Source organism: Strix uralensis, chromosome 2 (genome assembly GCF_047716275.1).
Source record: "Strix uralensis isolate ZFMK-TIS-50842 chromosome 2, bStrUra1, whole genome shotgun sequence".
Taxonomy (NCBI): domain Eukaryota; kingdom Metazoa; phylum Chordata; class Aves; order Strigiformes; family Strigidae; genus Strix; species Strix uralensis.
In genome coordinates, this window is record NC_133973.1 from 116,462,792 (window position 1) to 116,476,467 (window position 13,676).

The window sequence follows — 13,676 nt, forward strand, 5'->3', positions numbered from 1 at the left end:
TTGTTCAGAATCAATGCTGACTCCATAGATGATGAAGTTGCCATTATCCCAGCATGTAACAAAGTAAATGCAGTACTAAATTCTCTTGAAATGATGGCACAGTGGTCAGTGGAGTAGTTTGTTGTTCTAAGGGAGCTTGTTTTGTTTGGAATGTTTTAATGTAAGCGTAACATCTTTTAAGGGAAGAAATCACTTTCTTAATCCTCCCACCCCCAATTTTACTTCTAGAGACAGTAAGACAGTTTTTGGAGAAGCTTTCTGACCAGTTGTCTAAAAGGTATGTCTTTTTCACTAAGTTGTTTTTCTAACTATACTCTTTATTTCAAGAACAGAGGGACTTGTGCACTAAGTCAGTCAGTGTGGCTTATTATATGCTCTGATGAAACAAAAAGCAAGACTCTCTCGGACTTTTTAGGGGAGCTATTGATTTAGAATAAGTTCTGTGTCTGTGATCAGAGAACACCCAGGACTGAATGCAGCAAGTGATGTGCCAAGAAACGCAGGCAACAGCAAACAAGACCAAGCTTAAGTGAAGAACACCTCTCCTGGTCTTCTCACCATAGTCACAACTCTGTGTTTTACATCTATAAGCAAATTCCCCTGTTTGTCCTTCTTGCCTCCCTTAGTTCCACACAGCACAAACCAGTTTCATCACTGTATATAAATGGGGTGTGTTGTAAGAAATAAAGTGCTTTAAAGGCGTACAACCAGAGTAAGAGGTACTTGATTTGAAGGTACCTGAATGACAGAAGCAGAATGGAAAAGTTCTTTTACTGTAGTATATGGGCCTGCCATTTTATAGAGAACTATCAATCTTAGAAGATTGGCATTTTCTTAGGACAGAATATTATTGTGTACTGTATTTCATTGCTCAAAAATATTTCATTATTACTTTCATAATAAAAAATATTTTTCAGAACTCAAAAAGATTTTGAAATGATGACAAAGATGAAAATGAAGCTCAACCCCCAGAATTCAGTAAGTCAAATTTTCATGTGTGTTTTTCTGTTTTGTTTCTTTTTAAAAAATATAGTATAAGCTAACCTTGTTCTGCAAGAAGAATTATCTTTATTTTAGTGTACAACATGTAGTGTAATTAAAGAGAAACTTTTTGTCTTCTGGCTTCAAATTCTTTTTGACTGCTTAGCTATTTGTATTAAAACCAGGTGTTGAGTGTGAGATAATTCAAAACAAAGTTATATACACTTTCACCACTTTCTGTTCTGGTTAAGTGACTCTGAAAAATAAAGGCTGTACTTTAGGTTAGATGCATATCCAGTTTGCATACTGTGTTGTATGTAATCTAATTCTGTACATAGCTAGGTTTATCTTTTTATTTGAGTGTATTTCTTGAAATCTGGTGTGAAGTCCCATGATATATTTGAACAAGAAGGACCATCTTCAAGCAAATGTTAAAAATAAAAGGTTTCAAGTTATGATACATGATGCTATTTCTGATGATGTTTTTAGCACTGAATGCTTCCCATTATGTTTTAAAGCTCTGTGGATGGTTGAAACTGCAAAAATACTCAAAGGAAACAAAACCTTTACTTTGGTTTCACTTGTTGTCCATTGTTGTAATTATAAGCTGGAATTCTCTTTCAGAAGCTGATGCCATGGGATCACCCTTACTACAGTGGTGCCCTTCGTGCTGAGAGGTAAGCTCCTTATTTTCATGATTGTAATGTAAATGAGTGTCTTTATTTCATTTCTTGCAATAAGGATAAAGAAAGTCCTTGATGTAAACAGGTTTTCCTTCTTTGAAGATGTACTTCAATATGAAAAAAAAAAAGTATCTGGTGGGGCAGTTGTTTGTAACATTTCTTAGTTACTGGTGGAATGTTTGTAGAAGTTTTTGGCTCCTCTGTTGTTTTATGGGGAAGTATTGGCCCTCTTTGAAGGTATAAGAGGATGAAAGTGTTTCAGAACAGCTAGAAAATCCTTATTCTTGTTTTGTTTTTAGCTCTTAGCTGAGCTGCAATAATTTTAAAAATAAACTTTGATCACTGAATACAATCCAAATTCTCTCATATTTTAACTGTATTGTACTTCTTACCGAACATGCAACTGTCATCCCCTTCTACAGACTTGAAATAGTGACTTCTTGAGTAGATCTTCACTGTTTATGAATAGAATTCATTGTCATCTCTCCTGCAAAGACTGGGAAATAAATCCTCTACACAGACTTAAATAGTGCACAAGACCTCTGCACATAATGAGATGCCAGCTCTGAAAGATGTGAGCTCTGCATGTTGCTTTTATTAGATCAGCAGCGGTGACCTTTTAGGTTTGTGTTGGAAAAGATAATTTAAAGTTGTCCTTCTCTCACAAGAGAGGGAGGAATAATCTTCCTTCACTGCAGATTTGTAGGTTTTTGTTTGTTAAATAAACTTAGATGGGATGTATCTGATTAAAGTAGCAGTTTACTCTGGAACAGAAAGCTATGGTAGTATAGACATGGCATGGGAGGATTGACCAGCAGTTGGCCTGGCTGTTCTGCTGCTTTCTTGTACTTTGTTACTGAGGCAGTAGTTTTATGAGCAGCAGCTCTAATATTGGCCTTGTCTTAAGCTACTGCATGCTCAGATGAGAACTGAGCTATGTATGTGCAGCAATGTTTGTGTCCAGAGCTTGCTGTGCAGAAGAGGGAGAGGGATGTCCATCTGCTGGGTCTGCTCCCGGTAGCCAATGCCAGAGCATGCAGCACTCCGTAATGTATGCGTGGATTGCCTGTTTGTGGCATGGCCTGGGAGTGGCTGCTGTTGTTTTAAACTGGATAGGTAGCAGACACGCTTCTGTGAAAGTGGGAACGAAGTAGTGGTTATACTGGAGAAGTGTAAAGGTCCATCTAGCTCCAAATCCCATCTTAGCAGTGGTCAGTAGCAGTCTGTGGAAGAGCACTGTCATATTTGTTCAAGATACTATCTTGTAGCTTACAGATCTCCTTTACCATGACTGTATAGTGTCTTCAAAATAGCAAGAATTACGTTCTGATACATAGTGCTTAACATTGTTGATGTTGGTGAAATTTATTGTCTGCATATCCTATTTATTTTTACATTTCCTATAGGGTCTGCTTTCCCTGTTCTCAGAATTCGTGTGTCCCGTAAGGGTTAGAGCATTAGGTGTAGAAGGCTCTGTGTGTGTTTTTTTCTCCTGGAGGAGTGTCTTCTGATACTGTCTTATTGTCCTTCTTAGATCATCTCATGGAGCTAACCATATTGTAATTAACTTGGTGATGATCACAAATAGATTAGTCTGCTCATTTTGGCGTTAGGAAGAAAAATATTTCCTTTCCTTGTGGAACTTTGTAAGAGACTCAATAAAGTTACTTTTAAGAATTGCATGGTAGCTTTATGAAGGGAGAGCTGCAGGTAAAACAGACCAAGACATTAGCAGTGTTATCTTTGCTGGTTTTTATTTATTCAGGCACCAAGTCTGGCAGCTGAATTGGTGTGAAGAATCTCATGAACCTATGTAGGGCCTCCCTGATTACATTGCAGGATTGGGGCCCATTCTTCTACTCCCTCCATGTAGGGCAGGAGTATTTTTTTTGGGCGGGGAAGGAAAAGTTTTCGTCTCCACTGTGTTCAGCAGTTTTGCTAAAAGCCAAGGGCTTAGGTCTTTCACTGTCCTGTTTTCTGTATAGTGGTCTGTCTTTGGGAAGAGTTTTTGATCTGTCAGTGACTTACCAATGCTTTACATTCTTTCTGCCCGTATTGTAGGTATTTAACAAGGTACTGGTTACTGGGTAATCATCCCTGAAAAGTAAAACTTCTTTACTGCATAGGATCAGTGGCTGTGCTTTATGACTGAAACTAGGCAGGAGTCAGAGAGTATTCATACAAAAACCAGGGGACAGGAATATACCTTGTCATGTCTGTGCCCTAAACATGTTCTATTTGCCAATTATTATCTATGTAAGTGTGAGTTCACTATCCTTTATCTTGTATTTGTACTTACCTCTGTTTGACCACATCCTTTCTCGAATGCCCTTTGAATACTGTGGTATATGTTCAGTTCAATGCTTTTGTAACTGGAAGATGAGAACCGTATCTCTCTCAGAGCTTCATCCTGGCAGGAGTTTGACTTTTGCCTATTTGTTATTAGTCTCTTTCTAACTGAGCCAATTGTCTTGTAATATTAAATTATGTCTCTAAGGAAAAGTGATGATGTTTTCCTTGGGTTGTTTTTGTTTTTCTCTGAGTAAATAATTTATACTTTCTGTGGATTTTAAAAATTGTATCATGTTTCATTTTATTTATAAGAGAAATAAATAATTTCATTTTTACTTATTGTATCCTATTTATTTTGTGGTTTTGCTTTTCAAACAAGATATCTTTACCTGTCATGCATTTCTCCCATTCTTAGTATTCTTTATTTAGTAGGTTAATTCTTTTGTTCTTCAAGGGTGTATCTTTTTTTGGAAGAAATGTACTTTTAGTTTTACGCCTTTACAGAAATGCCATGGTCATATTTGTAATAGTGCTGTGCACAGCTTACATTTTTGACTGTTGTGTTTTGTGACTCAGTAGTAGTTTGTGTGGTGGATTTCCTTATTGTTAGGTGTTTCTTTTTTTTCTGCTTAGTTTTTGTTAAAACCTAGGTATAAAGCAAGAGACTACAGGGGCTTAGCTCTTGATTAAGTAACTTAGCAGTGTTCTAGTATGTTATACATGCACCACTAAGGGGTGCAAGAAATACTAGATGGGACAGTGTCTGTCTTTGTCTGTTGAAGAAGGTTTACTATTTCCTGTTTTGGTCTATATGAGCATATTTACAAACAGAAATGTTGTGAGCAAACATTAGACAATGTGATCCTGCTGTGATTTTGTTACTTCCTCTTTAGATTTTGACCAGCTACATCAATTTGTCTCATATGACACTGAGACTTATGACATATTTTTCATGTGTCTGTTTTACATCTGTATGTTGTATATTTTAATTGTATTTATGTATTTTATATTTAAATATATGTTTATGCTATATTAGAACAGGATTAAGGAAACAGATGCTTTGTTGGTTCCTCATAATTAGTTTTAAGAGCTGGATGTTTCTTTCTGAAGAATGTAGGATATTCACATGCGTTTGGACTATTGAAATTTAATGGCATTTGCTGTCATACCAGGTTGCCTTTATTTTCACTTTTCGCTTCTACTGTTGTTACTGACCGTTTCTGCTGTTTTGTAAGTTGAACAGCAGGAGGAGCTCCAGACCTAATTCACAGAGTACGTTTTTCTGTAAATTTAGCCACAATAGTTTTGTTTGTCAGCTTTCACCAAGTCTTTTTCTCTGGAAACTTGATCCTACTTCAAAAGTGTAAGTCTCCCATTGATGGTAACAGGATAGTTTACTTTTTTTAAAAAAAAAAAAATGTTAAGTAGCCTCTCTGGCTTAAACCCACACTTAGAACAATGTAATGTTTTTGTAGCTATAGTTTAAGTGGCAGGGAAAATAGATGTCAGTATAAATGTACATTTAAGAGAAACTGGAGACAAAAGTCTGAAATTCATGGTAGTAATATCTTAAAAGAAGATAGAGTAATTAGGAGAACCTCAAGAATTTTGGCAGGCTAAGGGTAATAAAACAGTGAATGCTAGAACATGCTTCAGCTTCTAACAAGTAAGAAGATGTCTAATATGTATATCATAAAAATAATACTGTTGAGTTTTAGTGCAGGCAAGTACCATAGTATTAATTAAATCCATTGCTGCTTAGTAAGTGCAGCTGCATTTATAAATAATTCTCAAGGCCCCGATCTTGCAAAGATGTAGCCTTGCTGACATCTTCCGGGTCATAAAAAAACCCCAAATGCTGGAAGAGACCTTTTGAGGTCAACTATTTGCCTTGAAGGTGGGATTGGCTGTGCTTAAGCCACTTCTGATGGAGGCACAGAACTGTTCTTGAGAAGTATCAGTGGTGAGCTTAGTGTATCTGCTCTTGACTCCCGTTTCCCTAACCTTTGGTGCTTACAGGCTGGGCTGACTTTGCTGGCTATAATTCACTGTTGGGATTTTTGTCAAAGTGTTAAAGATTTTATTCAATTTACAACGGGGATGTGCTTGGAGGGTATTGTACTCTGTGCTGGTCTGTCTATTTGGGACTGCAGAAATAAATAAGGCTGCCCTTGAGGATGAACAAATCAATGCCAAAATAAGCCAGTTTCCTGCTGTGTAGGAAAGAGAAACCACCACAAGCAGCTGCAGGTGTTTTGGATCTTGGGGTGACCAGCTGAGCAGAAATTAGGAATAACTCATCTCCTTTCTTGTTGGGACTGTACATAGGCGGCCACCTTTAGGGGAGACTGGGCAGCACTTTTTTTTTTTTTTTCAGAGGAATAGGGCCAATACCAAGGTACCTAAACATGACTCTGGATGTTTCTGAAGTTGCTGAAAGCTGCAACTAATGTTAAGGTTTGCAAGTTACTTGTAAACAAACTTGTTTATAGCTACTTTTTGTTAAATTGTTTTTAGTTTTATGAAAGAATGTTCTGTGTTGGGAAACCAAGTTGAAAAATAGCCCAGACTCTTTGTGGAATATGTGAGAAAAGTGTCACTGTTAAAATTGAAAGCTGAAGTGGAAGAATAGTGCAAAATTTAAAAAGAACCCGAAAATCTTTCAACCAAAGTGCTCATAGAGAAGGAAAACTTTCTATAATTAACTGCTTATAAGCAAGGGAAGGCATGCCTTCTATTAGATTAACTAATGTAGGTGCAAAAAGTCCATTTAATTTACCAGTCACTAAGCTAGTGTACTAAGCTTTTTGGAGGAAAACCTGAAAGTTATTAAAAAGGTTTGCTGTGAAGGAGAACTCAAGTTTCAAGAATTATTTCTTGAACATTGTGGAAGGACAAAGAAATTGTTGTTGATTTGAAAACAAAGTCAAATCTAAAAGTTGTACACAGTGTTGATACCAAACCAATATTGCAAATTATCCTCTGACCTCCTCCAAAATATTCTGTGAAGTACAATTAACAGAAAAAAAGGGAATGTGAGATACAGGCGCTAGTTTATGGTTGATGAGAGTACAAAGGCTTTCTATTATTATCATTATTATTATTATTATTTTTAAGAGATCCAGAGTCTTCTATAAATCATGGTTAAGAGTTTCCCTTCAGGTAAAGAATTAAATTTCAGTCTGGCATGTAATGAAAATTGGAAGGGGTTTTCCTCGTCTTGATCTCTTTAAGTTAACCTGAGGGGTTCATCTCACTTTTATCTTCCACTAACAAGATTTTTTCAAGTTTCTTTGAAAGTTTTGACAGAATCTGTTTTATTAGAGGCAGTTAACTTAGTGTTCTGTATTTTTGTGAACATCAACAGGATAATAATTTTTCTCAAAAAAAAAAAAAAAAAAAAAAGAATATGTCAGGGACTGCACTTAATAGCCACTGATAAGAACTCTGGCCAAGCAGCTAATTTGCAATTGTTAAGAGTCTGAATGCTCGTGTTCTGAAGAACAGTGATCCTTACTCAAATATCCCTAATGTCCAAGTAATAAAAACCATTCTTAATAGAATAGATGAAAGTCATGCTGCACAAAAGTCTTAGTTTCCTTCCAAATATACAGCTTAAAGTGATTTTAGAAGTCTGCATTTTATTTAGACTCAGTGAAGTCACACAAGCTTAGAAATAATTGTTTATAATCACATACTACATCTTTGTTCTTCACAGGGACACAGCCTTTTTGTTTGAAGCCTGCTGTTCTTGAACAATAACCAAACCTCATTGTGTCAGTTAACTTCTTTTTAAAATTGTTTTTTAAATTGGTTTGGCTACATCACTTATTTTAAAAATAGTGCTGGGCTGCATACTGTAAAAGTAAGGTGTCTGGATTTTTTAGCATAGTTTATCCTTTAATATAAAGCGGGAGTTTACATCAAAGAAACTACTGTTTTCTTTGATACTTCTACTTTCTTTAGGAGGGTACTGAGATTTCTCTGTATAAAGTTTCTGAGCTCACATTCTGGCATAAAGTACATAAGAAAATTTTCATTCTTTCCTGGGATTTGTTACGAATACAAATGCTTTGGCATTTGAAATCAGATGTTTACAGTGAATTAAGTTATTGGAATATGTTTTAAGACAAACTTCTTTTGTTCAATTTTGTGCTTCTCAGTCTTTCCCAGTTTTGGACATTTAAGCATATGAGTTATGCAATTCTACAGGAACAACAAAATAATTTAGGGTTAGTTATTACAATAAAAGGGACTACTTTTAATTCTTGATTTTTTAAAAAAATTTTTTTTTGAGTCAAAGTAACTAATTGAAAGTTTGGCACAGAGAAAAAAACTCTTCTCCACTGTAGATGGGTTCATGTGTATATTTGGTGTTTCTGATTTATTCAGAGTGAGATTTATATATTGGTGTCATCTATTTTTTTACATAAATGTAATGTGATATTTTCTACATCTAAACTAAAGCAATCTTTTTTTTTTTTTTTTTAATATGTAGTCATGTAAAAATGCCATCTTGATTTCAGGAAGTCATCTTTTAGATTAATAATTGTGTTTTCTGGTGTGTATGTCTGTAATGGATAGAAATTTTGTTATTTCCTTTTCCTGCTCTTCCAGACAGTGAATGCAGTGCATTCCGATCCTTTAAGTTTCATGTAAGGGCTTAAGAAAATTTTCGTGCTCAAGTTCAAGGGCAGTTGGGAAAACTTTTTGTAGCACTGCAAATATCAAAAATCAATCCATACCTGTTTTTTTTGATCTCAGATGCCCTTAGAAGAAGGTGGTAAGATATCTCTTTGACTGGAGTATGTAGTTCTCTGTGAAGTTCTATTGTGATTCATCAGACCATTCTTCTATCTGCTTTGCTTACATTTTCAAAGGCATCTTCCCATAGAAAAGGCTGTGCTATTCATCCTCTCTCGGGATTCAGGTATACAACATGCACTCCAATCAGGGAAGCCGAAGTTCCAGAGAAGAGCAAGAGCTCATAGCTGAGCTCAAGACTTCTGCTAGTCAGCTCTATTTGGTACCTTGCTAAGCCTGAGAGTGGCATTATATTTGTGTCTGCCTTTCTCTGGTGACATAGGCATCCTAGATGCTTATTTGAAGCACTGAATCACCTTGCTGGGGCCCAGAAGTCACATTTTAAGTGAAAAGGTATCCAGACAGGGTGTTTGATTCTTGCACTGACTTGCTTAGCTGACCTGAATCCTTTTTCTTCTTTAGGAAGTGCTGTAACTATGTTTTCATGTTATTTGCCAGCTTTGGAGACAGCCGTACAATGTTCTGCTAGTATGCCATGTGCATCATCCTCCCCACTGAATTCTGCCTGTCTGCTCAGCTGGTGCAGCAAGAAAGCTGCAAATTGCAGCATACAAGAAAACCTGTCTGCAGGCACTTCTCTGCAGTTGTCACCAACTGGAGCTCCAGTTCATTTCCAGTGCAGATTTTAGCTGTCTGTCTCTAGAACATTAACCTTTCTTGCCAGTAGCAGTAACCCTTAGCAGAAATTTTACTGGTAGCAGAATGTCTGTTAGCGTAGTTCAGTATGGGTCGTAATAACTTCCTTTCTGATTTCTTTTCCCAAAAATACTTGAATGCATTTCCTGTTGGAGATAAAAATTGTAACTTGGCTGAGTAAATGTAGAGGCAGCTTGCCAAAAAGTGACCAGAAAGAGCGTGCTTATATTAAAGCAGCTGCTTCTTGCAGTTTTATTTGAATTTTTTACTATTTGTTTTAAATAGAAGGATCAAAGCTAGACAACTGTCCAAGCCCACAGTTGATAACAACTTGAAGATCTTGCATAAAGTGATTCTTAGAATGGCTGCTACTTTGACATGTAGTATAATAATTATATGCACGGTAGGACTATCAATAGTTATTAACATATAGATTTTGAGGATTGCTTTGCTCTGACTGATGAGCAGTTCTGGAGCAGGCTAAACTGTAGTGCTTTGGAAACTTTGTTCCTTTTTATATAGGGTCAGTCACTAGCAGTTAATTAATTACCTAAAGTTTTTGCCCTTTTATTCTAGCAATACAGAAGTATGTGCAGTGGAATACCTTGTTTTGGTAGGGTTTTGTTGGAAGGCTTTTCTGTGCATTTTGAAATACACTTGGTTTCATGTTTGGAAAAAAAATAAAATCAAAGTAAATGCCATACACCTGCGATAGAAGATGGTGAACTTTGAGTTTCCCCTTTATCTTCAGGAAAAATGAATTGTACCATCTTGGATCAGCCCTCAAAAAGGCTCTGCATCCTACACAGACAAGCTCTATCTTTGTTACAGGGCAGTTTAAAGTGCTAACGGAGTGTATTGATAGAAGTCTTCATCTTGGAGTTTCATATGGTCTTTTAGATTATCTGGCCTGAGTCAGAGAGTGTTTTGAAGATACAACCTGAGGCCCTTGAACAGCATTAGAAATTTCATTCAAAGGGCTGAGGAAAAGAAGTTAAGCTTGCAGTCACAATCACAGTCCCTGTTGCTGCCAAGAAATTGTGCTATGGTGTTTTAGATTAGCATGAATTTGAATGCTGAAATACTGTGCCTGGACAATGTTTTGTTATTGTAGTTTCACTAAGGTGATGAAGCTGTGAATAACTGAGGTTGGTTAATCATTTGCTAGCAAACAGATGCTTCTTGCCTGTCATCTGGAAACAATGAGGTTGCTAATGGCTGCTACTGTTTGAGTGCCTGGAATCAAGCAAGAATCTTCAATAAGGGAACATGTAGTTTGTAAACTCTTCCAAATACTTTTCCACCCACACCCTCCAGCCAGATTTCAGTTTTACAGATCTAGGAGAGATTGTAGGATTTCCTGTTCTGCTCATTGAGTGTTCTTTTTCTGGGAAAGATTCAAGTGTTTTAAATTAATTTCTTCCCCTTTCCCCATTGTCCTCTAATCTTATCTAGTGTTACACCTTTCATTCTGCAGTGAGTAGCATTAAATCTTGAAGGTGGGGGCTTAGAAGAGACTCAGTCATATGCTTGCTTTTGCCACTGAAAGGCAAGATCATCTATTAATAATTCCAGAAACAGATTTTTTTGTTATAGGACACCAACTTCAAATAGCTGAGGTTTTGGCTAATTTCTATTCCTAAATAAGCCCAAAGTTTTCCTAGACCCAGTGGAAGTTTTGGGTTAGACTTTCTTCAGTGGTAGTTGGTCTTACTTGATTGGTAAAAAGAGAGTTCATGTATGAGGTAGGACCAAATTCAACAGTTGTGAATTAAATCTGTGTTTTGGTGTCTGGAATGATTACTGTTTAGTGGGTATAGACTGGTGTTAGAGAAATATTTTGAAGGTGTGCTATCCACTTCCTGGAGCAGCAGTTTTTTTCAGTACCCGGTAATCACTTTGGAGTGTGTTATTGACTATTATCATCTGATTATGAAAATTGCATCATGTTATCATATTTTATCCCCTTTCTTTGTAACTCCTATGACATTGCAGTGGCTAGCAAACAAACTATGGATGCCTGATAACTTAAGGTATAATAATCATCACTAACTGCTGTCATGATTGTCCAAAAGTAATTTAAATATCAGTCTTGTGTCATAAGACACTAGTGCTATTTGAGGATTTTTCAATATCTTCGTCTTTGATCTTTGTTTTTACACTGGTGTAGTAGGCAAGGCAGAAATGGAAAAATAAGTGAGATCAGAACTAGAAGCATTTTTTTTTGGTGTTCTGTATAAAGTTTTTCAAAACTTTTTAAAATTTTCTGTTGGCAAGAGGAATATTAACACACGTCTTTCATTAAATGTGGGAGAGGTTTGACCATGACAACGATCTACTAGAAGTGACTGACATTAACTTTGTGTAGTTATTATTAAAGTGGTTGTTTACTCAGGACCTCATTGTACTCAAAATGTCAGATTGTGACATCTTCAAACATTAGCCAGGGTAGGGGACTAGTCTGCCTTAAGCCAGTGTAGTCATCTATTACTGCTGTTTTCATATGTGGGTGGATTAGTATCGTGCTTTTCCAAAAGACAAAACTATTACAGACTGATTTCCCCCCACCCTGCTTTGGATAGTGGCAGTGTATTATAAAATACCCATGAGAAAGCCTTCTCCCCATCCTCTTCTTTATGGGGTAAGTTCACGGGGATGACACTCATGTTCAAGGAGTACTGAGAATGAGGAAGAAATAGGCACTTCTTCCTGCAATTATGTTAATGTCAGCTCTTCTTTCCATAAAGAAATATCACTGCTTTCTCCTGCTAGTATATCTCTGCGTTCTTGAAAGAAATGAAATTAAACATAAAGTAGTTTTAGAGTTCTTCCCCTCCGCCCTCCAGCAAACATGTGTTAATCTAATATTCAAACTGAGTGTGGCAATCCTTTGCAGTTAGCATGAAACATTGTCCTCCTCTGATAAAGCTGGAAGCTATTCATACTGTGACTGTGTGGTCTTAGTCCTAGGCTTCATATGACCTCTTCACAGAATCACAGAACGATTGAGGTTGGAAGGGACCTCTGGAGGTCATCTGGTCCAACCTCCCTGCTGAAACAGGGCCACTTAAAGCTGGTTGCCTAGCACCATGTCCAGATGGCTTTTAAATATCTCCGAGGAGGGAGACTCCACAACCTCTAGGGGCAACCTGTGCCAGTGCTTGGTCACCGTCACAGGGAAAAAGTGTTTGCTGATGTTCAGAGGGAACCTCCTGTGTGTCAGTTTGTACCCATTGCCTTCTGGTCCTGTCACTGGGCACCACTGACAAGAGTCTGGCTCTGTCTTTTTTGCACCCACATTCCAGGTATTTATACTCATTAGTAAGATTCCCCTGAGCCTTCTCTTTTCTAGGCTGAATAGTCCCAGTTCTCTCACCCCTTTCTGGTGGAAGAGATGCTCCAGTCCCTTCATCATCTTTGTGACCCTTTGTTGGACTCTCTCCATTAACTCCATGTCTCTCTTGTACTGAGGAGGCCAGCGCTCAGCGCAGCACTCTCCAGGTGTGGCCTCACCAGTGCAGGTAGAGGGGAAGGATCACCTCCCTCAACCTGCTGGCAGTATTTTGCCTAATGCAGCCCAGGACACCATTCACCTTCTTTGCAGCAAGGGCCCAGTGCTGGCTCATGTTCAACTTGGTGTCCACCAAGACCCCCAGGTTGTTTTCTGCAAAGCTGTTTTCTTGCTGGGTGGCCCCCAGCATATGTTGGTGCCTGGGGTTGTTCCTCCCCAGGTACAGGACTTTGTACTTCTCCTTATTGAACTTCATGAGGTTCCTGTCAGCCTGTTTCTCCTGCCTGTCAAGGTCCCTCTTGATGGCAGCACGACCCCCTGGCATATCGACCACTCTTCCCAGTTTGGTGTCATCAGCAAATGTGCTGAGGATACACTCTGCCCCATCATCCAGGTCGTTAGTGAAGATGTTAAAGAGGACTGGACCCAGCACTGACCCCCAGGGTGCACCGCTAGTCACTGGCCTCCAAATAGACTTTGTGCCACTGATCTCCTCCCTGTGGGCCCAGACATTCAGCCAGTTTTCAGTCAACCTCCCTGTCGACTCATCTACCAAGGCTCATCCAGCCTGTACATCACAGCTTCTCTGTGAGGATCGTTATGGGAGACAGTGTCAAAGATCTTACTGAAGTCCAGGTAGATGATATGCACTGCTCTCTTTGTGTACCAGGCCCGTTGTTTCATCATGGAAGTTTATTAAGTTGGTGAAGCATTTCTTGCCCTTGATGAATCCATGCTGACTACTCCTG

At 37.9% G+C, this 13,676-nt stretch overlaps 1 protein-coding gene across 1 annotated transcript in view; it reads left to right on the forward strand.

Annotated features, from left to right (window-relative positions):
• Nucleotides 1-13,676, forward strand: part of LOC141939713 (mitochondrial intermediate peptidase-like) — a 49,807-nt gene that overhangs the window by 15,308 nt on the left and 20,823 nt on the right. The window contains exons 8-10 of the mRNA XM_074859977.1: nucleotides 229-277; nucleotides 918-978; nucleotides 1,606-1,658. Coding sequence (XP_074716078.1) covers nucleotides 229-277; nucleotides 918-978; nucleotides 1,606-1,658 — 163 coding nt within the window. The remainder of the gene's footprint in view (nucleotides 1-228; nucleotides 278-917; nucleotides 979-1,605; nucleotides 1,659-13,676) is intronic.